The sequence below is a fragment of the Aythya fuligula genome, chromosome 20, assembly GCF_009819795.1.
Source record: "Aythya fuligula isolate bAytFul2 chromosome 20, bAytFul2.pri, whole genome shotgun sequence".
NCBI classification, from domain to species: domain Eukaryota; kingdom Metazoa; phylum Chordata; class Aves; order Anseriformes; family Anatidae; genus Aythya; species Aythya fuligula.
The window spans coordinates 10,101,185-10,125,947 of record NC_045578.1 but is presented as its reverse complement, the minus strand read 5'-3'; the positions used below and the strand labels follow the sequence as shown (position 1 = coordinate 10,125,947).

General features: G+C 48.9%; 1 protein-coding gene across 6 annotated transcripts in view; it reads left to right on the top strand.

Annotated features, from left to right (window-relative positions):
- Nucleotides 1-24,763, top strand: part of ACACA (acetyl-CoA carboxylase alpha) — a 123,069-nt gene that overhangs the window by 3,363 nt on the left and 94,943 nt on the right. For 2 of the 6 annotated variants that reach the window (XM_032201090.1, XM_032201087.1), the window contains exons 3-9: nucleotides 4,383-4,513; nucleotides 9,965-10,011; nucleotides 10,949-11,201; nucleotides 22,000-22,132; nucleotides 22,771-22,909; nucleotides 23,562-23,671; nucleotides 24,122-24,203. In XM_032201090.1, coding sequence (XP_032056981.1) covers nucleotides 10,975-11,201; nucleotides 22,000-22,132; nucleotides 22,771-22,909; nucleotides 23,562-23,671; nucleotides 24,122-24,203 — 691 coding nt within the window. In that variant the 5' untranslated portion in view covers nucleotides 4,383-4,513; nucleotides 9,965-10,011; nucleotides 10,949-10,974. Of the gene's footprint in view, nucleotides 1-4,382; nucleotides 4,514-6,182; nucleotides 6,274-9,964; nucleotides 10,012-10,948; nucleotides 11,202-16,338; nucleotides 16,376-18,948; nucleotides 19,265-21,999; nucleotides 22,133-22,770; nucleotides 22,910-23,561; nucleotides 23,672-24,121; nucleotides 24,204-24,763 lie in introns of those variants that run through there. The other 4 variants (XM_032201089.1, XM_032201093.1, XM_032201092.1 and 1 more) reach the window with 4 other exon arrangements.

Below are 24,763 nucleotides of genomic sequence, written 5' to 3'. Positions count from 1 at the left end.
GGAGGTTTGTGACGGGTCAGCACAGGGCAGTGCCTGCAGAGCTCAGCACGTGCCCTTCCCTGGGCCCTCCAGACTGAGCACCCAGGCTCTGCCCATGCCTGGGAAGACAATTCTCCCTTCCCGAGAACTCCGTGAGTGTGCTTTAACTCGCCAGTCGTGCTCACAGGGCTGGTCTGGCTGAGGGTGGGGAAGGAGGTGGGAAGCTGTCCTGGTCTGGGACTTACCGAGCAGGGAAATTCGCATATGACGGTCACGATGCAGCATATGGCAGAGACTAACAGGACGCAAACGATGAGCAGTTTAATGACGATGCTTATTTTTTTTCTGATCATAAAACCTCTATCATTTCTGGGTGTAATTCCCTCTGAAATGAGATATGTAAGAATATTTCAGATGTCTTTACAAGTCTTTGACAGTTCAAGATTTGCTTCATTTTCGTTAAGTTGGGCTAAGTGAGGTGGGCTGTGGCAGCGGAACAATTTGGAGGCTCCTGAAGGCTTTCACTGGAAGCTGTAAATCTCTCTGGAACCTCAGGATATTTTTATGTTAAAATACTTCAGATATCTTACAGTTCCTGCCTGTTCCCAAGAAGAAACAGGTGGGTAAGCCCCAGCACAGCAGTGTAGTAAGGCTTGGAACTTCCCAGTGAAGTCCTGTGAGGTTTTTAAAGGAAGCTGGGAGCTGTTAGGGGAGCTCAGGGCATGCATGAGCACTGGTAACTTCCTTTGAAAGCCAGCACTTAAATGCTGCTTTCTCCTTACGGCCGTGGGTTCACAAACTACCTGGGCCAATGTATTTATTGGTAAATCCAACACCATTGTTCAGAGAAATTACCGCCTGGGAGAACTTGGGCCAAGAGGTGTGTGAAAGCCGGTATCCTTCCCATCCCTACATCTACTGCCCTGCTACCCTGTGGCTCAGCAGGGAGAGCTGGAACCTACCCTGCGACGTCTGGTTTCTGTGGTACACAGGTGGCATAGTCGGAGCCTCAGAAAAAACCTTCCGCTTGAGCAGCATTGCTTTTACAGCACGGCTGGATACCCCTGGCAGAAACACTGGAAAGGACAGGTTTTAAATCTGGTTATTTGTTTCTGTTTGGATTGAAGAGCCAGAAGCATTTTCTAGAATAACTTGCACGCTGAAACAGTTGACCAGAAATGGTAGAGTACTGGCAGTTTGCAGCACAGTTCCAGGACAGGTAGTTGTTTCTGCTTGTGTGCAATTTTCCAACGTACAGAATTATCCATCAGTATTAATACTGGAAACTGCCAAAACCTCATGATCCTCCCAAAAGAAGGGAAAGCAACAGCATGGAATTGTTCCAAAACTTGAACATTTCCATAGCTTCAACTCTGTTACTCCCTCCTAATTTTGTTTTGTTTTCTTTGTTTTTTTTTCTTACAGAAAGGCACAAGGCCGCTGTGCTTTCGTATACTTAAAGAACTATTTGCTACGTTGAACTCCTTACCTTTTCCTCTCAGAACTAATTTTCTATGAAACTTCCTTCTCTTGGGTGTCAGTAGAACACAGCTGTGGTTGCGAGCAGGTGCTCGGACCGCAGTGGTGATGACTTCGATGCTCTGCAGGGTGCACTTCTCTACAGCCCGCTCTGCCAAATCTCCGTGTAGCTTCTCCAAGTGCAGCAGATTGACTTGCACGGAGCTTCGATGACTAAAGCATTCCAGCGTGCTGACTTTTTGGCGTCTGCTTAACTTCCCTTCGGTGGCTGCTATCCCAGGGGCTGGAAAAGGATAAGGACCTCATGCTAGGAATGGCTTCTCTTAAATTATTCCTGTGGGAGGTTCGAGCCAGCAGTTAGCTGTGAGGGATGTACTGCTGCAAGGAAACTTCAGGGGCAGCTTGGGGTTAATGTTACAACGAGGAAAACTCAAGCGAGTTCTCTGTGCATCATCCCTTTGTTGTCCCTTTTTGTCAAACTAGCTTTACTCAATGCTTGAGCACCGCAAGCTGTTGCCCTCTCCAGGGCAGCAGTCACACCACCTCAGTTCATAGCCACCTAACCACGCTGGAGGCACTGCCCAGGAGTCTCTCTTTGGGGTCCCTGTTGCCCTCGGGGACCCTGAAAGCCATGTGGGACCCGAGGCCTTTAACCGAGGCACTCGGATGCCAAAAGCCGGCGGGTGCAGATCCCAGGGGGACGAGGAAGGGGCAGTTCTACCAAGTTCAACTCTGCCGTTAGTCCTGGGGGAAGTCTGCTTCCTTTGCCACAGCAGTTGGCTGAAAGTTTCAGATTTTGTGGGTAATTATCGATGGCAAATGACAGCAGCCATCAGGGGTTACAGGAACGGTCTCTTGGGTTTCCAGCAAAATGGAAAAAAACTCTGTGGGACCTTTTGTGTCCTTTTTGGCTGAGGCATGGCTGAGACCACTGAAAACGCCGGGCATGCCGTGAGCAGCCCTGGCAGCTTCCCTCTTCCAGCAGCTCCTTACCTTGCAGAAAGACGTCCAGGCTTCTTATGTGGCCGGCTGTTTCTGAGGCATTTTCCACGTGGCATTTGTAGTCTCCAAAGTCTGAGGGGAACGGAGTGAAGGCTGAGCAACTTTTAATTGCAATGTGCAGTTAAGTCAGCACTACCTGCTTTTTGGTAACTAATTTTAAATGCCAGTGTTTTGCTGACAGCAAAGGTGTGAGGATTTGGGGTGAGGGTGTATGGATTAGAGACTTACGTCAGTGTATGGGCAAGAGACAGTTAACACATAAACAGATTTATTACTAACATTTTTTAAGTTAGTCTCCTACAAAATCTTCATTCAGTTAGAGCTTGCAGCTATGTGAGCAACTCACCTCTTCTGATGAGCCTGGTGTGTGCAAACACTAAGCTAAATATTAATATCGTGACCATGATTGCATCTGCTCCTCACAGTCTCGAAGCCCTTTTTATCTTTACTGCTTCCTCCGAGTGTCGCCGCAGAGGTGTTCAGGCAGATACCGTGCTGATTAGAAGAGCTCCCGGAACAGCTCTGGGATCGTAGGCTCCTGCTGAAAGCTCCTGCACCTGCACGATGGTCAGTGTATGGAGAGGTTAAAGTCAGTGTCAACTCACTGCAGGCCGTGCTACTTCCCAGCTCTGCTCCAAGCAGCAGAGGTGTGCAGTTTGGTAAGAAACGGGCCTGGAGAAAGCCTTATCTGTCAGCCCAGTGTCCTTCTGATAGGCGTGTCCCAAACAAAGCCTGGTCCCAGCGGTGAGTCCCAGAGCCGAGAGGGCTCGGGGTGCTGGGGGCTACTGGGCACCGGGGGCTCGGCTGCTTCTAGAACCGGGCATGCCCTGCCCGGGGCAACCAGAGCCCCCCGGGGCTCTTCAGGTCGATGCTGAAGCCCCAAAGTGCCAAGGGCAGGGCAAGGATGGCAGGAGGAGGGCTGCCCCCGGAGCTAGGGGTGCTGCTGGGTGACACGGTCCGGTGTGTGGGTTGGTTTGGGGAGCTGGCGTTTTCTGAGTTAGACGCAAGGTGGCGATGGGAATCATTTTTTCCTCCAGAGCCTCTGACTTTGAAATGCTGAGTAGCCACAGGTTAACGTCCCGCTCACAGAAGGAAGGATAGAATATTTTTGTTGAATCTAAAACAACCCCCTGAGTTTTCAAATGGCTCGTAGTCCAGAGGTTCAACACAACCTGCCTCTAAGCGCTACAGAGTCACAGAATCAGTAAGGTTGGAGAAGACCAATCATAAAGAATCAATATAGAAGGATGCAATTCACCATTTTCCAGTGTAAAAGTAACACTTTGAATCTTCCTGGGAAGTATAAACCCGCTGCCTCCCCTCCAAGTGCAGTGTGAAGAATAACCACGTAGCTGCAAATCAGGATTGAAATTATTTCCCAGTTGAACGAATCTGTTATTATTCTTGAGATAGAAACCATCAGGAATCCCAAATTTGTAGCCTGGTAAATACAAACTCAAAAATACTAAAAAGAGAACTAGATTTTAAGCAATTTCAAACAACTAAATGTTCATTTTGAATGTGTTTGACCAGTACCATCATTCCCTGTTCACCTCCCAGCCCCAGCACTCGCTTTCGCTGTGTGACCCGGTCTGCTGCTTCTCTTCTGGGCAGGGAATGCCAAGAGAAGCCGAACTTTGCAGTCTGACGAGATGATTTAGGGCACTGCCTGAAGCTGTAAGAAAGCTTAGGACTAACAGCAGCACATCTTGCGGACGGAGTTAGCAGTGGCTATTCACCTGCTGACTGGAGAGAAGGAGATTTATTTTGTGATTATCCTGGTAAACAGGCAGCTGTTGTCAGTGTTGCGAGCGTTACCATTTCTTTTCTGATGTTTCAAATCTTCCATGGTGTTTCCTAAATGAAAGATGATTTGGGGTTTAAAAGCCATCTGACCCTTCTCTCTTTTTCTTGCCTGCCAGGACAGGAGTCGTGCCAGGATGCATGGTGTCACTAACCCCCCTAACCTAGGATGATCTGTCCCGTGTTTGCACTAGTGACGTTATCAGAGCCTGGGGAAGAGACATGGAGCCCAGACTTGGCGTCATAAAAGGTAATAACATTTCCCCTGCTTTTTTCTGATATGACTGGTTTGCGTTATTGAGGCTGTGCTTGCTTTTTTGAGAAACCGTGTGTGTGGGGAGGGGTTCCACATGTAAACAGCGTGTGTGCTGTAAGCCGCGTGACAGTAAGTAACGTATTGTGTCCGGTTCCCAAATGCAGTGGGAAGGGGACATGGATTTAAGCAACATCCCCTGCCCCTCAAGAAGCAGAATCGTGGTTACAGTTGTAAATCCCCTGCCATTGCAAAGTAGTCTGAGCTTTGTGAAGCAGGATGCTCAGATTGAAGCACACGTTCCTGCTGTCCACAATTTGAAGCTCGAGCACTGTCCTTTTTAACTATGGTCTGGAACTGAAAGAAATGAGAACCCGTTTCTGTTCCCATGTAAGTCACAGCAACATTCAGCAGCTGTCCCAGGTGCAGGATTTGAGTCAGCATGGCTAATAATTGTTGTTGGGGGCACCTTACCCTGCAGTATACCACGTCTAAATCCCTTTCTGTAATTCCTCCCAAACTGCACTTCCTTGTAAAACATCGCCCACCGATGCCCATTCACAACGAAGGGATTTTGTTGCTGCTTCGGTAGGGAAGCGCAGCTGCGAAACGCACCAAATCCAAAGCTTTTATTTGCTTGTGTCAAACTCAGATAATGCTTTGGGAAGGGCTCTGTGCTGCGTGTCTGTGCATAAACTGCCCTCCTGTGTGCTGTGCGCTGGGACTCTGTGCAAAGGCCGCAGCATTAGTGTTACGGGGATAACCGAGGTGCTGCTTTACGGCCCTCCGAGCTGCTGTTAGTGTTCCATTTCAAAAGCACCTTCCCAATCCGCCCGTAACGTTGATGGATTTCGTTTGCCGTCTCCTGGCGTTCTTTCCCCTGGCCGCGTTGCTACACCCCGCGCCGTGTGGCAATCCCTCCCGCAGCCCTGGCTGGTTGGATGGCCGCGGCGGGCAGGTTTGGGCATGATTTGGGGTGCCGAGAGCCCTGGGCACCAAGAACCTGTCGCAATCCCCGCTTTGCTAAGCTGTGTGTGGGGTTTGGGGCATGGCGCCTCAGCGGGGTTGGCGCTGCGTGTGGCGAGCTGCCCTTCACAGCCACCTTTTACAGCCCTCTGCCGCCTTCACATCCACCTTTTACAGCCCCTTGTGTAAAATGGGGGGTCGTGAGGCACAAATAAAGGCGTTTATGCCCCGAGCAGCCTTCCAGGGGCACAAATCAAGGCGTTTATGCCCTGGGCGGCCGCGGCGCTGAGGGCACTGACCCCGCCGCCTCACAGCCACCCCCCCCCGCCTCAGGCCCGCTCCCGGCGCCCCCCGCGGCCGGCAGTGGTTGGCTCCGGGCCGCCCGCGGCTCCCCCCTTCTCTCCCCCCCCCCCCCCCTCCCCAAACAGTGGGCGCGCCCAGCCGGCCGCTCAGGCCATGGGCGTCTCCTCGTTAGCCCCGCCCCTCGGCGCCCCGCGCCCCTCTCATTGGTCACGCCCCCCCGCTGCGCGCCCGCGGCCAACCAATGAGAGCGGCGCGGGAGGGGAGGGGGGCTTCGAGGCGCTTGACCCCAGGTAACCCCCGGCGCATCACACCACCGCGCGGGCGGGGCGTGGCCGATGGGCGTGGCCTCGCCAAAAGGGGGCGTGGCCTGGGGCGTGGCCTGGCCGGAGGTGGCGGGAGGGGGCTCCGCGCCGCGCCCCCAGCAGCGCCGCTGCCCAGCGCCAGGCCGGGGGGGGCCGCGGAGCCTCCGCGGGGGTCGGCACCCTGAGGTGAGCGGGGCGGGGGGCACCGGGACCCCCACCGGGACCCAGCACCGGGACCAGCACCGCTGAACGGCGCCGGGGGCCGCGGCAGGGCCGGGGCTCGCTGGGCGCCGCCCCAGGGCCCGGCACGGAGCCCCTCTGCTGGGGCTGCACCGGGCTCGGAGCGGATCCGGAGTGGATCCGGAGCGGATCCGGAGCGGCCCAGGCTCCCCCTGAGGGTCAGCCGGGCTCGGGGCTGCTGGAAGCAGGGGCCCTGCGCTGTGCCTCCGGGGCAGGGCAGGTGAGGGCTGTGGCCTCAGCACGCCTGGGCAGCGTGTGTGCCCCTGGGCTGAGCGGCTCTGCCCGCGTTGGGGGGCGTGCGGTGGTTTAAAAGCAGGCGAGGAGGTCCCAGCCCAGGGGTGGATGCGTGCAGAGCCTGGCGGAGCGCCCCTGGGTGAAGGAGCGGTGAGAGAAGTTGAGCCGGGTGCTGTGGCTGCTGCTGCAGAGAGAAGATTTAGGCCAGGGAGCGGAGCAGCGCTGGGTTTGGAGCCAGGCGGCAGCTTCAGGTGGAGCAGCGGCCGTGCTGCCCGCAGGTACGGGCTGCTGGGGCTCGGGGCTGTCCGCAGGGCTGGCAGCGTGGCAGGAGGACACACAGGCTCTGCAGTGAGTTGGGTGCTCGCTGCCCGTCCCGCTGCCAGGAGCCCTCCTTGTCCTGTGCATTCAGAGACTTCCAGCCGAGGTGATGTGTGTTCCTGGAGGCAACTGAGTCGGCAGGCTGGTAGATACGTGGTGAAAACAAAGTTAAAATAAAAGGTTTTGTTGTTTGGTGCTACCTGTGTTCCTTCAGTTAGGGCGGTGGAAGTGCACCTGGCTGTCGTTTGCTTGGTTAACTATGCAGACCCCTGGGTTTTGCATAGCGGGCCTTTAAATAAACCCAGTTCTGTTTGAATTCCTTTTTCTATGGCTTATGACTATCATAGAGGTCCTATTGTGTGTCTTTGAAGGAACCCACAACTAATTTTCATGGGAGTGATGCTGTTCTTTTCAGTAGTGTAGTCCCCTTTAAAACAGGGTCGTTTGGAAAAGAAAAATAAACTCAAAATTAAAATTAATTAAACTTAAAATTACACATAATTTTAATTAAAACTTAATTTCTCTCCTATGTTAAGTATGTTTTGTGTCCAGGTATGGCTTACAGTAATAAGAATGATCTTGAAGTGAGATTGCAGTAAGAACTCCTAAGGCCTGGTGTTTTCACACGTGCGTTTCGTCGGTGAGCTGAAAACGTTTCGTGTGCCAGTGGAGTGGTGGAGAAGTGAACTGAGATTTGTTCTACCTCAGGCAAAAACAGACGTGTTACTTCTTAAATTTGGATTGCAGAGTTTTCATTGCTCGTAGCACAAGGCGTACAAAGGCCGTGATTTGGGTTTTAAATAACCCCCCAGCTCCGCAGACATTAAGGTATGGAAATGCTGCGTGTCTTCTGACTTCCAATGCGAGCTGCCTTCTTCGGGAGGGAGGAGCGTGGCTGTGATTCCATAAAGATAAAACCCTGATTTAACATGTGTTTGTGGAACTGAGCAAGCTCCGGCTGCGTGATGTTACATGTCCTTCCCTCCCTGCGAGGTGCAGCTCTCGGGACGTGTCCCTCCGTAATTCACGGGGCTTCTTCAGCAGCTCCGCAGCGTGGGGTGTGTGTGTAGTGGAGGAGCCAGGCAATTTTGGTTTTGGGGCCTCGTTCAACGCTATTAAAGCAACGGTACGTGTGCTGGTGGTGGGTAGCTGACTTCCAGGTGCCGCCTTCCCGACCTGTGGCCGTTGTTTGCTGCAGCTTCGGCCCTCTGTTCGGGGCACAGGGGGGCAAAAGGCTTCCGTGAGGAGGTCTCTGAGAAATTATACCTTGTATTTGGCCCCAGAGAACGCTGAAATTAAATTAAATGTGAATAATGGATTTCAGCACACCGAGGACAAGCCGAGCTCATGTCTGATTCGGCGCCAGTTCGTTAGCAGCTGATCGCGGAGCTTCAGCAGAGCTCCTGACTTCGGGCCTGGGCTGCGCGGGGTCAGCAGTGCGCTGGTGAATGCACTTGAATGGGGCTTGGTGGATAGCTGCCTGCTTTTGGAAGGAGTTGTACAAACACGCCGTTCAGTCAAGTCGTCTGAGCCTGGCACTGGGATCGGGGCCCTGGCGCTGCCTCGGTGCTTTCTCAGGGAGCGTTTGTGTGAAATGCTGCGCCTCCGCTGCTCTTTTTCCTTCACCTAGAGGGGTTAAAAGAAAAGCCTCGATACTTAGTTACTAAAATATAAGTGTTTCAAATAAGAAAAGTATTTCAAATAAGAAAAAGTCTCAATTAAGAAGGGGTCGGGGTCCCTGTGGCTGTATCCCGTGTTCCTCAGTGCTGATGGTTTTGCCACCGGTAAATCCGTCTGGATGAAATTCTCCAGGAGTGATCTGATGCCAGAATAAATAGACACACAAACATTGTCTTCGTGCTTATACGCACAAAGAGAACTTGATTAAACTCTGAGCAATGGGAAAAAATGCATAAAAAAATCCTCTTGCAGGGGTTCATTCCTGCACTTCATGGGTAGGGGGGCAGGCTTTACGGTCCTGCTGCCCAGTCTTTTCCTCGTCCGCCCTCGAAAAGGGGCAGCCAGATCCACCATCTGAATGCCTTCACGGGACGGGTGTTTGTGGCTTTCCAGCCACGAAGTGGTTAAGTGCATCTCCCTGTAAAATGAACTGCCTGTGGCCCCAGTGAAACTGGAGGTTGTGGGAGTAGTGATGTCAACACCGGGTTTGATCTAAATAATTCAGTCAAGTACGGTCGCGGTAAAAGCACAAGAGCCAGTTGGATCTGTTTTTAATTCTCAGTTACTGATGAAAAGAAAGAGCACGGTGTTTAAGGATTGCAGTGCCTATAAATTCCTCGTCTGTGCTCTAATTAAAGCTATGATCACGTCCTGTTTGTGTTATAACGTGGGCTAGTTTTGCTTGTGTACCGGATGAAGGCTGTCCTGTACGTACCGAGCCTATCACGCTGCTGGAGCTAGCAGGGCTGGCGAGGCTTTCTCCTGCGTTTGGGGTGGTGTTAAAGGTCCCAAACCACCCCTTCTGCGGGACAGTGAATGGCAGCAGTGGAGTGCCTATTGAGAGACTGGGGCCCTGAGGCCATGGGTTCCTCATCTGTCTGGTCTGTATTGCTGTGTCACAGCTGCTAGAGATTATTTCACAGGTAAATATTGGGTTTTCATGTGTAAAAATACAGTGTGTCAGCTGCGTTTTCTAGCCCCTGATTTCTCATGAGGTCTGTTATCATTGGGTTTTGCTCTTGACCATCAAATTCAGCTGAAATTGGACACTAGATTCAGAAGCTCAGAGATGACAGGGGAAGAAATTTGAATCAAGCAGGCAGCACTGGCACAAAACAGCATTTCTTTTAAAAACAGTGCTAAACCACAAGATCAGGGGTCTGTATCTTGTGTGCACCAGCACAGAGCTCAGAAGTTGCCGGAGCGATGGGCTAGCAGGAGGTGCCACGGCTTGACTTGGGCATCGTGGGTCTGGCTCCTGGTCTAATGGGTGATCTGTCTGACCTGCGTGGGCCTCTTCCACCCCGTAACAGTTCTGTATTCACTGGCTCGTATAGCCGAGTAAAAACATGCGGAGTATTCTTCATAACAGTGATATTTACTTGTTAATTCTTTTGTTTTCCAGTTCATTTTGGAAGTGGATAACTGCCCAGATTGCAAGAATAACAAGAGGTTAGTGCACAAGCATTTCTAATTTTTGTTTGATTTCCAGCTGTGTATAGATAAGTGTACTGAAATTGGGCAGAGCACATCAAACAATAATTCACCATCCCACCTGTCTTTGTGCTCCAGAGTATTCCTTTGTTCTCTGTCTCTCACGTTCCTTTATTTCCAGTTATACTTTTTATTTTATTTAAATAAAATACATTCATTCTTTGTGGAAACAACGCTGATTTTGTGATACTCACACTTCTCCATGTTAAGAGATTCTTTTTTCTATGTAATGGTTTTTAATGGTAAACGGAGACCTGAACTTTCATATTTTCCTATTGACAAGTGTAAAACGTGCCGCTAAGTTTCGGTGTATTACCATGAAGTAGGAGCTATCTCCTACCTGGCGTGGATGATCTGAGACTGGGTTAAAGTCCGTGTGATGTTGCAGGAGATGGCTGAGCCAGTCTGACAGCTTGCTGCTGCCAGGAAGGGGAGGTTTGCCTTCTCCATCGTTCCTTACCTGGATCCTCCTGTCCCCTCCCTCCGGCTTGTCAGACCCGTTGCTGCTCTGATCCCGCTTGCTAACCTTGCAGGGAAGGATCCTATTCTACTGGTTTGTTATGGTGCTTTTATAGAATCGGGGCAGAAGGTGGGCTGGAAAGCACCTGAGCTGCTGCTAGCAGGCGGTGTGAGCCAGCAGGTTTTGAGCTAGCAGGTTTTGCAGCAGATCAGACACCCAGCTGCTTGCATCTCCTTGTCCTTGTAGAAGCAGAGAAGCCAGTGAGTGGAGCAGAGGTGACTCTCCTTGGTCCTGGCCGCCCGTCCAGGTTCAGCCTTGGTGTTTGAACGTTGCACTTCCAGCTGGAAGCGAGCTTTGCTTTGTCGTTGTCTTTGTTCTGCAAGAGCAGACATTAACCTCAGGTTTTGTTTTTGTTCTTTCTTCTGCCACGTAAAGTGCTGAGAGCACAATTTGGAGCAGCCATGGAAGAGTCTTCCCAACCCGCTAAACCCCTGGAGATCAACCCTCACTCGCGCTTTATTATTGGTTCTGTGTCAGAGGATAACTCAGAGGATGAGACAAGCTCCTTGGTGAAACTTGACCTGCTAGAGGAGAAGGAGAGGTCTTTGTCGCCTGTGTCTGTCTGCTCGGATTCCCTTTCAGACCTGGGACTCTCTAGTGCTCAGGATGGCCTGGCAAGCCATATGAGGTATGGATAAAATAATAATTGGTTTCAGCTCTCAGTCCTTTGATCCCATTCATTCCAAAGATAATCCAAAGCTACTCCCTGCAAACTGAGTACTAATTACTCTCACCTTTATATCCAGGTTCTGGTTTTGGCTTCAAATGTTTTTGCTGTGCCAAGAGATCTTCTGGCACTGTTTCAAAATGCCTTCTGTGTTTATCTGTAAGAATAACTTCAGTTTTCCGTTGCTTTTAACGAAACATCTGTGCCTGAATTCCGTAAGCACCTTTTGGAAATCTCAGCTGTTGAGTGTTAGGGAGGGCTTCCCTTACACTGCCTGCCTCTTGTCCCAGCTTTCAGAAAACTGAAATGTGTTGACTGAGATCTTTGAGGTTCTCATGTGTGGATGTCTTCTGGACGGGCCACCTTTGTCAAGAGCAAAGACAGTATTTGTGTATTTTGTCTTTGCATGGAATTTAATGCTTTCTGTGTAGCCAAAGCATTGGCAGTACCTCTGAGTAATGTCAGTGATGCCACGTTGATTGGAATGAATGCTTTTTGGTTTGGACAGAGGAAATTGTTTCTGCTTAAAGAAAAGATTGTCAGTGTGTGAAGAGGTGGTAGCGTGGTAGGTGCTGCCTGCAGCTCACGGAGGTGTTGGCTTCACATGGGAGAAGGGCTCTTCCACTCCTGCTCCTAATTCCTTGTGCCTCTGATAATCTATGAAGTTGGTCTTCTGAGGTCACGGTGTTAATATGGCCTCGTTAAGAGGCTCCTTTGTTTCACTGTGGTGCTGATTTGCATACTATTAGTGGGAGGCACCCACCATTCTGTTACAGGCGCGGTATCTTGGCCTTCTCAGTGTGCTACAGCTCAGATTCCTGGCAGAACAAAGCAAGACTCACCAGATACCAGGTCCCCTTTATCCCTTTCCTATATTCCAGCAGGGGTATGGGGAGCTGCGCTCACCGCACTGGCTGTGAGGTTGAGGTGCACTGGGTGTGATGTTCTGCACGTGTTGCTATGAAAATACAATCCTGGACAGCGTCAAAAGCAGTCTTAACATCCAAATTTACTGGAGCAATTGATTGTCCCCTGTTTGCAAGTCTTTTCAGCACGTAAGGGAAGGAAATGTGGTTTTGCTTTGGGAAGGTTTATCCACAACATCTCGCAGTTGGATGTAACTTACCTTTTTGTCTGCCAGTTGCTTACAAATAGAGCTGTGGATGGTTGTTCTGGTGCTTTTCAGCCACAGGTTCTCCCAACAATTCCTCCTGGTGGTCAGAACCAAACCTAGAAAAGCATTTCTGCTCTTGACCTGCTCTTTCTGCTGCCTTTCAGCTTGTTCTCCTGTTTTGTTGGTTTACTATTGCAGATTCAGGAGTTTCAATCTGTCCTCTTGTTGGTGGCATCCTTGCCACTCTGTGGAGACAGACTGAAACCAGATGGCCCCAGCGCAGAGCCTGTAACTAAAGGACAGCAGCCCAGAGTCTGCAGAGCTGTTATGGTCAAGCTGATGGATGGTTTCACCAGCTGGCAGCAATATAACAGATACAAAACCTTAAAGCAAATTTAAAGGGGATTACTCTTCCAGTGCCTGTCACTTGTTGGCAGCACAGAAGGTAATTTTGAGGCAGGAGGAGCTCTGCTGCTGTAACTATATACGTTTTAGGAACAGGAGCGGGATGAAGACAACCACTGGTGTGGAAACAGACAATGGGAGAGCAAGAAAATCAAGCAGTGTCTGTGTAACTTCGAGGACACTGCCTGGCCTCAGAGGGCTCTAATGCAATAGGTGCGCAACCTTGAGCGCCTCTGTTGTAACCTGCTTACTTTGGCACCCTCTTTGAAGGGTACTTGACTTTTAGTTAACTTGGAGAGAAAAGCCAAGGCAAATAACCAAGTTACAGCACCAGGCTGTTTTTCTAAGATAAAGTTAGATGAATTGAAAGAGTTTTCCAGGATGGCACCTAGGCCCTTTCACCAAACGATTTCCAAATAATGTTTACACATGGGCAAACGGAGACAAAGACAAGTTAAACAGAATTCACCCTGTGACGGTGAATTAATGGGACGTGGCAATTCCTACAGCTTCCTGTTGGACACCATGAAAGTGAGACTGCTTCTGGACTGGTAAAGGCAAATTCATGGGGAGTTGAGTGCAGCGTTGGTGAAACAAGGTGCAGGTCCAAGGGAGCGTGTCTTTTTGAAGAGATTGCCAAAAAAATCTTTGCTGGTTTGTCTCCCAGCTCCCCACAGGACACGTTGGTTAGCTAACCACGGACAGAGCGTGTATTCGAGGTGAGTGACTGCTGCAGAGGCGTTCTCAGGGAACATTATCTTTAAAATACAGGATTGAGATAGCTGAAGAAGGGTTGCATGAGCGTACCCATGCAGTCCTGCCTCTTCATAAAGCATGTCAGGCACTAAACCTGTTGCTCTGATGGCTGAAGAGAAGAGATTTCTTCTTACAGCACAGGAGAGCTGGAAAGCAGGCTCCTCAGCTGTCTGATTGAGTTGGATTTCCCCTCTCATACCCCGTCAGTCCCAGAATGACTTTGCTAATGAGAAATGCTCTTCCTCCCTCATCAGCTCTCACGATCTGTCATTTTACAGCAAAGAAACTCATTCCAATACAGGTCAAGTGAACGATCTTTGTGGACGATGCTTGGTGCCGGGATGGAGGCTCAGGGTGATGGTGCCTCCTGTCAGATCTGGTGAGCTGGGAGCCTCCCGTGCTGGAGCACCAGGCGCTGCTCCTCCTCCTCCTGCCCTTAGACCCCCAAAAAAAACAACATCACAGCGACTCCTCGTGAAGCATACGTGGTTCACCAGGCTGCTTGGCGTCTGCTCAGCACCTGAGACTTTGCAGGTCTCCTGTCTGAGCTGGAAAACATGGCCAAGAGCCTTATCAGCTGCCGGGGTGCTAATCAATAGCTCCTGGCCCAGCTCTGGGCAGCCTGTGCCAGCCCGTGTTTCTTCACTTGGGCATGCAGAGCGTGCGTGCTGATCCATCTAGCCCTTCATTGATCTGGCCAAGTGTTTGTGCTGTTGCTAAAGCCACTCTTGCTGGGACAGGCTGTACAACACCGGCTTCCGTGGCACTGTGTAGCTGTAAGACCTTTGGTTGTGCTGCTTGATGGCTGTGTTAGGGGATTGGGAAAGCCGTGGTCTGATGATGAACTCCAAATCAGTGCGTGTGTTGCAGCAGAGTTAGGAGAATTGTGGGTTGGGAGAGTAACTGCAGATTGAAATGTCCTGAGTCTCTCTTGCAGCTGTGCTGTATTTGAAGAGTATCAGTGATAGAAACTGTGTAAATTCCTTCCTGGCTGGGTTATGGCATTGAACATGGAAAAGATTCCTGAAAGAAAGTACTTGTAGATGGTTTACATTAACAACATTTACTCTGTTGCATTTTGCACCTGTTGGTAATTACACTAAACACACTTTTTATTTTTGTCTTTTGGATTCCAGGCATAACTGTTGTGTTTGAGCTCAGAAATACCCCTTGGCTGGAGGCAGCAGTCCTGTTGGGACAGGGCACGGTGCCGTGCAGAGAGCCACTGGGCAGTCGTTAGGTTCCTTCTGAAGCTTTCAGTGGGGGATTAAGTAACTTCTCCGTAAATGCCACTGGGAAGATACTTTGGGTCTGTTTATTTTGTTTTGTAAATCGTTCTCGCCTGTTGCTATATTTAATTCCTGTTTTTAAAGAGAGCATCCCCTATCGAATTCTTTTTAAGAATAGAACAAATCCTGCATGTCTCCTGGTACTTGTACTGCAGGGCTCTCGTTTCATAACCAAACCTGGGTGTACAAAGTCACCTGGCAATCCCCTTGCAGCAACTGAAAGCCAAATTTTTGGAAGTAGCTCAGCTAACACCACGCCCACAGAGACTTAATGCCTTACGTTATTTGGACTTCTCAGTAAATAGTCTCAGTAAGTTACTGAGATGTGTAAGAAGAGCTAATCGGCTGTGAAAGTCATCTGGAAAGAAGGCCTCGATTTAGGGCTGGAGAGGAGCACATTGAGTGCACCCAGCCTGGCACAGGGAGAGGGTGCCAGCTTCGAGACTGGGCTTAGAATAATTGCAGAGTACTGAGGGAAATAAAGGAGCCTTTTGAACTTGTTTTGAATTAAAAAAAATGCCTTTCCAGTCCAAAGGTTTGTGGTTAGGACTTCGTAGAGCGCTGATCTTGTAGGGCCCTTGGTGTGGCTGTGTCTGTATGTCCAGATGTGCGTAAGTACCCGTGTGCTGTGGGGTCTGTGAGGCTGCTGCTTTCACTGCTGCTTCCAAGACTGGCCTGGCTGCGTGGAGAAGGACTTCTCCTGTGCTGAACGGGGACCTTTGGTGCCAGGTTTTCTGCAGACTCCTGGTGTGGCTCGCTGCTCGCCCAGCCCTCCTCTTTGCTGGAGGCTGGAGCTGGAGCCAGTTACTGCTTTAGGCTTCTCACCTGCCCTGACTGCTGGTCAGAATCTGCGTTGGTGTGAATGTGGGGTTATTAGCCAAGAGGCAGGGAGAGGGCTGTCGTGTTTCGGGCTGTATCCTTTATTGAAATTCCTGAAATCATTAGGCTCAACCTTGTGTCAGAGCTGCGGTGAGTCTCGTGTTCAGATTTACAGGTCGAAGCACTGATTTCTGGCACCATCTGTATTCGAGTTCTGTCTCTTTAAGGCTGCAGGAAAAAATAAAATGGCTTTGAATCAGTGCAGATTGCTGCCTCCCAGTGTCTGTTGCCCAAGACGTAGCCAGCAGTTTACTGTGGCTGCAGAGGTCCGTGTTGCTTGCAGGATTACATGTACGCCTGCTTGTTCTCTCGGCTTTTTTGTGAAACAGGTTGCAAAGGCAGCCCTAAAAGCAGAGCAGATCTCGTGGACGCATCGAGAGCGTTAAAGTCCCACCACCCAGATCAGATGCAGGCACACATCAGCCCGCACGTATTTCCAAAACATAAAGCCTGCACTGCCGAGAGGAGCTGCCCTCCCTCCGAGCCCTTCGCAGGCCCGAGCAGGGGGAGAAGCAGAGCAATCCCGTCTCGGTGTGCGTGTGTGTGTGTGTGCTGCAGTCTCCTTAAGGCTGCCGTTCAAACCAGCTGGCTAATGCCTCACCGCCCGTGGAATAAACTGCTACGTCACCGGGAGCACTTGGCATGTTCCAGTGCTGGGATCAGTGCGGGCTCCTGGCTGCGATGTGCGTCAGGTATGTGTCCTTCCGAGCGCTGCTTTTCTAGGAGAGCAGGGGAGGGCCGCGCAGGCTCTCCTTTTGTCTGACAGCAGGCCCCGGCTCTCAAGAGGGGGAGACGTTTCCCGGCGTTATTTACCAGTTGGTGCTGATGGTTTTGGGTTAGGAAGGGAGCCCTGTGGTGTGTGGTTGGTGGTAAGTATGGGTGCAGGAGGGCACAGCCTCGTGCGGCGTGTTCCTGTAGGGGTGCTGCGGCAAATCAGGTCCATTGGTGTCGTAGCAGGGAATTCAGCTGCTAGAAGGCAAAAGGAATATTTTTAACCACTGCTGGAGCTGTTTCTCTAGCGTGGAGCTGTGTGGAGCTGTAGGGTCTGTTTCCTTGCAGCTACAGAGGTCAGAAACTGTTTGGGCTGGGAGCTGTGCGCAGGGTTTTTTTTGGAGCACAGGCAGATATTGGGGAAGCAGTCATCACAAAAGCTGAGAAATAAAATGTCAATGACAGTGACCGTAAATTTTATTCTCGAGTCAGAATCAGAACAAGGAAACTTAACGGAGCCATAGATCATGCAAGAATTTTCCTCAGAAAATGATGGAGCTGTGTTCTGCGTGCAGTGCATGGCCAGTGGGGTCACTGCCTGCCTGCTGGGCTTTGCTGGTCCTGTTCAGCGGTGTCTGGAAGAGAAAGCGACACAGATCTTATGAAGCTGAGTCTGAAAGTTAAGTCTCCACCACTGTGGTGGCTTGTTTGGAGCTGGGAAGGCGGTGAGTTTGTGGCAGCCACCCTGCAGGAGCCTGACAGCCTGGGGAAGGTGTGTGGCCAAGGCACTGCGCTGTGCTGCAGGGCCTGGGAGCAGGATCTGTGCGTGGTGTGCAGGCGGCCTGTCAGGATGGAAGCAGTGGGCAGTGCTGAAACAAGTTGCTTTTTCTGACTTGCTTCTGTTTTACGCTGGATTGAACAAGAGATTTCTGACACACTTCATAGCTGGGTGGCCTGAGCAGCTCCTCAAAGAGGGAACAAAGACTTGACGGGTGAGAGAGGCGTTTAGGAACCAGGCAGATACATCCTGTGTTCAAACACAGCCCCTTCTTTTTATCTGGGCACAAATAAAGTGTGCAGCTGGAAGGGATCCCACGAGTCATCTGGGCTGTGTTTTTGCCCCAAGGTAGGGTCACCTGCACGCTAAGCCAGTCTTGATCAGGTACTACTCAAACCTGTTGTGAAACCTTGCTTTTCCCACAGCACAGCCTGTGCAATCACTTCACTCGCTGCTTTAATCCACAGTACTATTAGAAGGTTTTTGTAATACGTGTTCTCTTTGGTGTAAGGTAAGTTCGTTGTTTCCCATTGATGGGACACAAAGAAAATGCCAGTCCTGTCCTGGCAGTGGCAGGACCCATGGTCTGCCTGGGTCCGGGGGTTTTTGGTTGTTCAAACTGTTCTTTGACCAGCCTCATTTCTATCTGCTGGCTGAGATTTGTTTCCACTGTGACTTCCTCCACTGCCACAGCGTGTCGCTGTCCTGCTGCGCCCTTCTGCTGACAATGCTTGAAGAAATTGGATCCGTGCAGAATTGTTTGTCTGCACTTTATCAGACACGTGGTGCTTGCTGTCGGTCATCGCTCATACCGCTGGCTATTCTTAGTGTCCCATCTCCTGCAGTGACCTCACCTTGCTCTTCAGGGCTCAGGGTTGCACGCTGTCTCATTAACGTGCCTTTTCGTCTGGGCACACACTCCTCTTTTTATTATTTTTATTTTTGAGGGATCCTGGATGATTGCATGGCTTCTGCTCAGACTCTTGGAATACGTGTACATCAAGTAAGAGCTGAGCTCCCTGGGTATGGCCCCGCACTAGCACAGACACGAATGCTGTGAAATTTAAAAATGTCATCCAGTTGCTGCCAATCCAGGTTTGATCACCAGTGTGTTAGAGCTGCAGTCAATGCCCTTGCTCATCCCTCACCCACCCACCAAATTTACGGTTTGTTTCTGCATGTGCTCGATACTGAGTAAATGTTCCTCCTCTCCGGTGATGCTACAGACCTGGTGGTACTGCAGCACCTTTGCTTGTGAGGATGTTTAATCTTACAGCACTCAGAATGAGCTGGTCTCCATTTTATGGGTGGAGAAACTGAGGCACAACAAACCGGGGTGTCTTGTCCAAGCCCTCCCAGGCTGGTGTCCGTGTGCTCTTTGTCTCGTGTTCGGATCACCGACGTGCTCTGTGCCTCTGCAGACTGTGCGTCTGGCTTTCCTCCTCCACTGTGAAAATCTGATTTTAAATCCTGTGCCTTGATTGAATTCTTCGGGCTAATTTCCCCCAGTGGCCGTTCCTCAGCAGCTACCTTTGTGACAGCACAGGAGGTGCTGGCTGGTCCGCGGCTCCCGTGGGTGCCGGCAGGGGAAGCTCTGCGGTCTCCTACCAGACTCCGGTGTGGGGAGCACGGACGGGGCCAGCCGTGGCTCTGGGAAGCAGCTTCTCAGCGTGTGCTGCGGCAGCGGGGCTGCGTGCTGAGCCCGGTTACGTAACCTGTGGATCGTTTTCTCTTTTCCTGATCAGCTGCTTTCCTCTGAACGCAGAGCAGGGGAGCTGCTACCCTCTGAATGTGCATGCTGCGTCACAGGAAGAAAGAGTGGCAGAGGGGTGGCAGAAGGCAGGGGACAAAGGTTAACAGGCTGGAGCAATCCGGGAAGTGCCACTGCTTCAAGGAGAACCATATGAGTGGCAGAGGCTCTCGGCAGCTTTGCCCTGCTGGGTTTTGAGCTGCAACATTGAAGAGAATAAACCAGCAGCAGTTACACTAGAGGAGTCGTTAGCAAGCTTGCAGTCTGTTCATTCCTTCACTGAGACAGCATGGAGGAGTCTGCAGATCAGAGTCAGGAAATGAGATATCACATGCTGCAGAGGTAAGAATTGCAGATATGATTGTCTCCTCATAGCAGCACCCATCTTGGATGGAAGCAGTTGGGCACTGTACTGGAATCTGTACTGCTATTTTTCTGTGTTAATTTTATCCCTCAGAAACACTCGCCATTTTCTGTAAGGTGTTTGTGCATGCAGTCTGTAGAAAGATGCTGACCTGCACTGTAGTTGGGGAATCAGGGCTTGTAAAGTTTGAGATTCTGCATAACTTCTGACCTCTATAAGCAGAAGGGTAGGTGAGCGTTTCGGAAGTTCCGATGTAGTAAAACACTGCAGCTGTGACCTGGTGAGTAGCAGGGATAACTATAACTAACTCACCATTTATTCTATTTTATTTAGAGCTCAGTCTTCTTTCTTCCTTACTGCCCAACTTCTCCCCCACCTTACCCTGAAAAAGAAGAAAATCTTTCCTGTTTTGTTTATAATGTGCCACCTGTGATTATTAGTGAACAAACGTAATATTCTTGGCATGCATCCCATCACAAATTAAATGGAACCATACTTGTTTATAAACAAGTGTTTGTATTTTGTTTTGGATGACAAACTTCAGATTTAATTGTCATTTTATCTGTAATATCTATTTGTATAATAATTTGAACTTGGCAAGTTAGTCCACATTCATACACGTTCACAGATTCTGACCGCAAGATTTTTGTCTGTGTTTTTTTTTGTTTGTTTTTGTTAAGACTGCTCTGAATAAACGTGCAATGGATACACCTGTGTGACTTATTCCATGGGCTGTGCTCCTTCCTTGCCACGCCAAAGATTCTGGTCTTCTTTAAAGACAAATTTAATGACAGTTCAGCCTTACCAACACTTTTACTCTTTTTCTTGGCCATTGGCCTCTGTCCTTAAAGTCCCAGGCAGAGATTTGCACAGTGTGGTTAGTCAACTCCTGCTGATAGCAGCCGGTGGTAAGTGCAGAGACATAGCTTATCTCTGACACGCAGCTCGCTGGAAGAAGGGAAAGTTTTCTGGGGAAGTACCTCCGCGCACTTAACTTCGTCATATGCCCTTCTTCAGCTATCAGCTGTTTGGTCTGACCTGGTACAGCCCTTCGTATGGCCTAGAATGTCTCTGGGACATGGACATTTTTTATTTATATTTAAGCATCTGTTAAAATCATCCTATTGATCTCCTGTCTGTTACCTTTTATTTTTCCCCTTCTGTCTGTAGTAGTACCAAAATTATAGGAAAGGCTGCTAAGAGGAAAAATCTGGGTTCAGACTGGGTAATAGCTGTGGTTCGTTCAGGATTTCTTTCATCAGCAATTATTTTTAGTCAGAGTTCTGGCCTGGGGTGTTGCTGTGCCCCTGTGGAAGAGCTGAGGGGGGGGTGTCTGCCCTCCAGCTAGGTAGACCCCCATGGCACCTGCAGGCCACGGTGTGTTTCTGGGGGGGCTGTGCCTGCTCTGGGGCTAAACCCCAGCACCTCCAGCAGCCGCAGCTCACTTGAGCCCTGACCGTAGCACGGCCGCAAACCTCACAGCTCGCAGGCTGCCTCGCCTCCGGGGCTTGTCCTTGGCTTTGTTTTCCCTTCATGCTCTCCCCCAGTGATTCCGCTCGCTTTCTGCCCCGTCTCATCCTATTTCCTAGTGGGGTTGCTCAACGCATCAGTGCTTCAGCAGCTGATTAGGTCAGAGGCCCCTGATGGCTTCCACAGGCACAGGGCCTGTGGGGCCGCTGGACACAGAGCCGCATGGCTGCGCCCTGGGCCTGCGGCTTGGGCCTTCCCCGCACCTTGAGCAGCCCCTGAAATACCTCCCCTGTGCTCCCTACAGAAATGTTCTGCCGCCTACGTTGTAGCTGGGGGGGGATTTTCTGTCAGGGTGTTCGTGGAGAAGGAAAGGAGCCTGTTAAAAGCACGCCAAATGTAGGACCAAAATTCTGGTAAACTGTGAAGGGCCCTGAAGGGGCGAAGCTCAGATGCTTTAAGGTGAGAAGTAACTTGTTGCTGCCCGGTTCTGCTGCACTACAGTGAACTCACGAGGAGTTGAGTCTTCTCTCACAATTTCAGCTTTGTAAACTTTAGCAAAGGGTGATTTATCCATTTTTTTCCTGAGGAAGCTGAAGCATAAGAAAGGGACGCGACATTCCTCTTTCCACACCAAAAGAGCGGCAGAGCACAGGGTTGATCGGACACAGAACTGGCTTTGTCATGTTAGCAGTAACATGATGAGTTTGTCCTCCAGAACTTTTCATAAAGATATGAAAGATTGGTTAGTGGAAAATCCTTGGAAAAGGATTTTAAGTTACCAGTCACAGAGACATCAGAGCCTCGCCTTTACACCTGGAGGGTTACTTGCTGTGGTTCTCAAATAGGGTTTCCTGATGGAGTCTGATTTACTACATTGTTTTACCAAAGCCAGAAAACAGTTGTCACTTGTCAGCTTTCCCAGAGGATTTGGAAGTGGTGGAGCATAGTTAACACAGCTCTTCTGTGATGGGCAGCTATGTTCAGCAAACACATTTCTATGTGCTTGTAGATCAGCATAACCAGAATTTCTCAGGTAACCTGGCATTTGCAGAGGTACAACTGATGATTACAAAACAAATTAATCCTCGTAAAAGCTCAGAGCCAGGCCATGGTGGGCTGGAAGCAGGGAATAATTCTAGGGGAATATAGTCAAGGGGACCTTTAAAAATCATTGACATATATTCTATTCATGAGCATCTGCACTGCCAAGTTCCTTTTTTCTGTCCCCCTCACGTTGCCTTAGGCCCAGCATGTCTGGCTTACACCTTGTAAAGCAAGGCCGGGACAGGAAGAAAGTTGACGTGCAGCGGGATTTCACTGTGGCTTCTCCAGCAGAATTTGTTACTCGTTTTGGAGGGAATAAAGTTATAGAGAAGGTAAGTTGCTGACCTTTCTGACTTCAGAATGTTGCATTCTTGTTCCCTTCCCTTGAGCAGTGACTTCTCTACATAGAAGGCTGTACATTGCAGATATCAAAATATTTATATTCCTGCACTTGAAAATTGTATTTCTGCCTGTAATTATTCTGTTTCAGTTTTATTTTAAATGTGATAAGTAAACATCCCATTGTTTTTGTTTGGTGTGACAGGAAAAAAAAAAAAAGAGTGAGCTAGAGCGCTTCTGCTGGTACAGGAGCATATTTTATAGATATATAACAAATGTTGACTGGATAAAACACTAAGAAATGTATTTAAAAATACATAGTCATTTAATGGATGAGGTCTTCTCCATTCAGGTATCAAAAATTTTAGGAACTCATTATGCCTGTTCTCACATGTCCTCCTGCTCTTTAATCCAAACAAAACAATACATTAAAATCTTTATGGTCAAGCAGGAGCTGATTTCTGGTTTGCTTGATGGGGCATTAAATGGTTTTGGTGAATTGAAAACTGTCTGAGGAAACTCAGAACCAAAAAATTGGATGAAAGATTGCAGAGAAAACGGCCAGATTCATTCTTGCTTAGTGCTTTGTGCTATTTAGACTCTATCTCATCCCTGCATCTGATATACCTAGGTCCTGATAGCCAATAATGGGATCGCAGCAGTGAAATGCATGAGATCGATCCGACGCTGGTCCTATGAGATGTTTCGAAATGAGCGGGCAATCAGATTTGTTGTCATGGTGACTCCTGAGGATCTGAAAGCAAATGCAGGTGAGTGAAGGTGCACAACCATCTCCACACAGACCTGTGTGCCCACAGGAGTGCAAGAAGTTGAATGTATTGTCTGCTGTATCACATGCTGTTCTGTAAAGTAACAGGCTTTTCTGGGAGGAGAGTAAACATGTTTATTTGAAATTGGAAGGAACACAAACCACCAGGCAGGTAATCTTGCATTACCTATTCATTCAAAACCATATCCAGATCTGACTGGAATATTAAACCTTAAACATGGTTTTAGGTTTATATTTTTAAGTTTGATTCCACATATTTGCTGACAATCTGTAAGCATTTTTATACTTTAGCAAGTACCTGCTTCCTGGAGGCTTCTGGGATAACCTGAATTTACCTTAGATCCTGAGTGTTAGGCACTTATGCACACATCAAAACTTTTAAAGAGTTTTGAAGGCTTTTTTTTTTTTTTTTTTTTTTGTTAAATGTTTTCAAGACAGAAAGTTTAATGTTTGCTATAGGTATTTTATTATGTAGAAAATACTCTTGGATCATTGTTAGGAATTTCCAAAGTCAGTGAGAAAGAAAAGTGGATGAGATTTTAGGATTTGCTCATACTGTAGATTTAGGGAGTTTTAGACCAAACACCATTAATTAGATTTGCAGTCTAATGCAACCTTTGTTGTCTTTGCAGAGTATATTAAAATGGCAGATCACTATGTCCCAGTTCCAGGAGGACCAAACAACAACAACTATGCAAATGTGGAACTCATTCTTGATATTGCTAAACGGATTCCAGTGCAGGTGAGAAGTGTCACAGCTTTTAAATCATGAACTAACACTAAGGAATTTTCTCTTAAATAATGAGTTGTACCTGGTGAAAAAGATAGGTCAAAGAAGTAGAAATGACAACCTTGTACTAGCAGTAAAAGAATATTAGAAAGCAGTCAGATTCTCAGTATGAGTATCTGCAGGAGATAGAAGGTTCCCTTCACCCTTGCACTTCCCTAAGCTTACTTCATCTTCCACAACTTCTTTGCCTTCTTTGACTCAGCTGCAAGATGCAATATGCTGGTCCTTTAAACTAAACATACTGCTAACTTCAGGAGTCTTGTCTGGCTTATGAATCTTATGAGGATCTTTTCTGTTCAGTGGAGAAAAGAAAGACTTGGAAGTATCTGCATGCTCTGTATTTCTGCTTACTTGCCAGTTTACTAAAACAAAGAGTGAATTATGTGTTATGTTCTTTTGCAGGCTGTATGGGCTGGCTGGGGCCATGCCTCCGAGAACCCTAAACTACCAGAACTTCTCCACAAAAATGGGATTGCTTTCATGGGTGAGGATGTGTACTTCTGACCAGAAACGTCATCTCCATATCTAAATATAGGATAAGTTTTTGGACATGCTGTGTTTAAATCCAAAGATGGACCTAATGTGATAGAAGTTACGGTCTGAACATAGCCTTTAGCTTGGGAGACAGTTGTGTTGTGTTCTGACTTCTAGCAGATCTTCAGTGACTTAAGCCATCACTGCAGAAATACTCTGAGCCTTTGAAGAGGAGTGAATTTAAAAGCTGCATTTTGATTCCAGTTTAAATCTGTTACCAATCATTAGCTACAGTCCCACACAAGCCAAATTTCTAGTGAAATTGGAGCACTGAATTATTCCAATAGCATGTGATGTGCACACCTAGTACCAGCTATCTCTGAGAGCAGGCCTAGCTTGAAGAGAAACACATGGGCAGGTAGTGGTGCTTGCAGGTTGGGTGTTCCAAGACTTACTTAACGTGATGGCCACTTAACAAGCTATTGTGATATGGCTGTAGTGGCATTGCTGTGGTTACAATCACCTTTTCCTTTTTCTTAGTCAAAGGTACTTTAGTCTGATTGCTTTTAG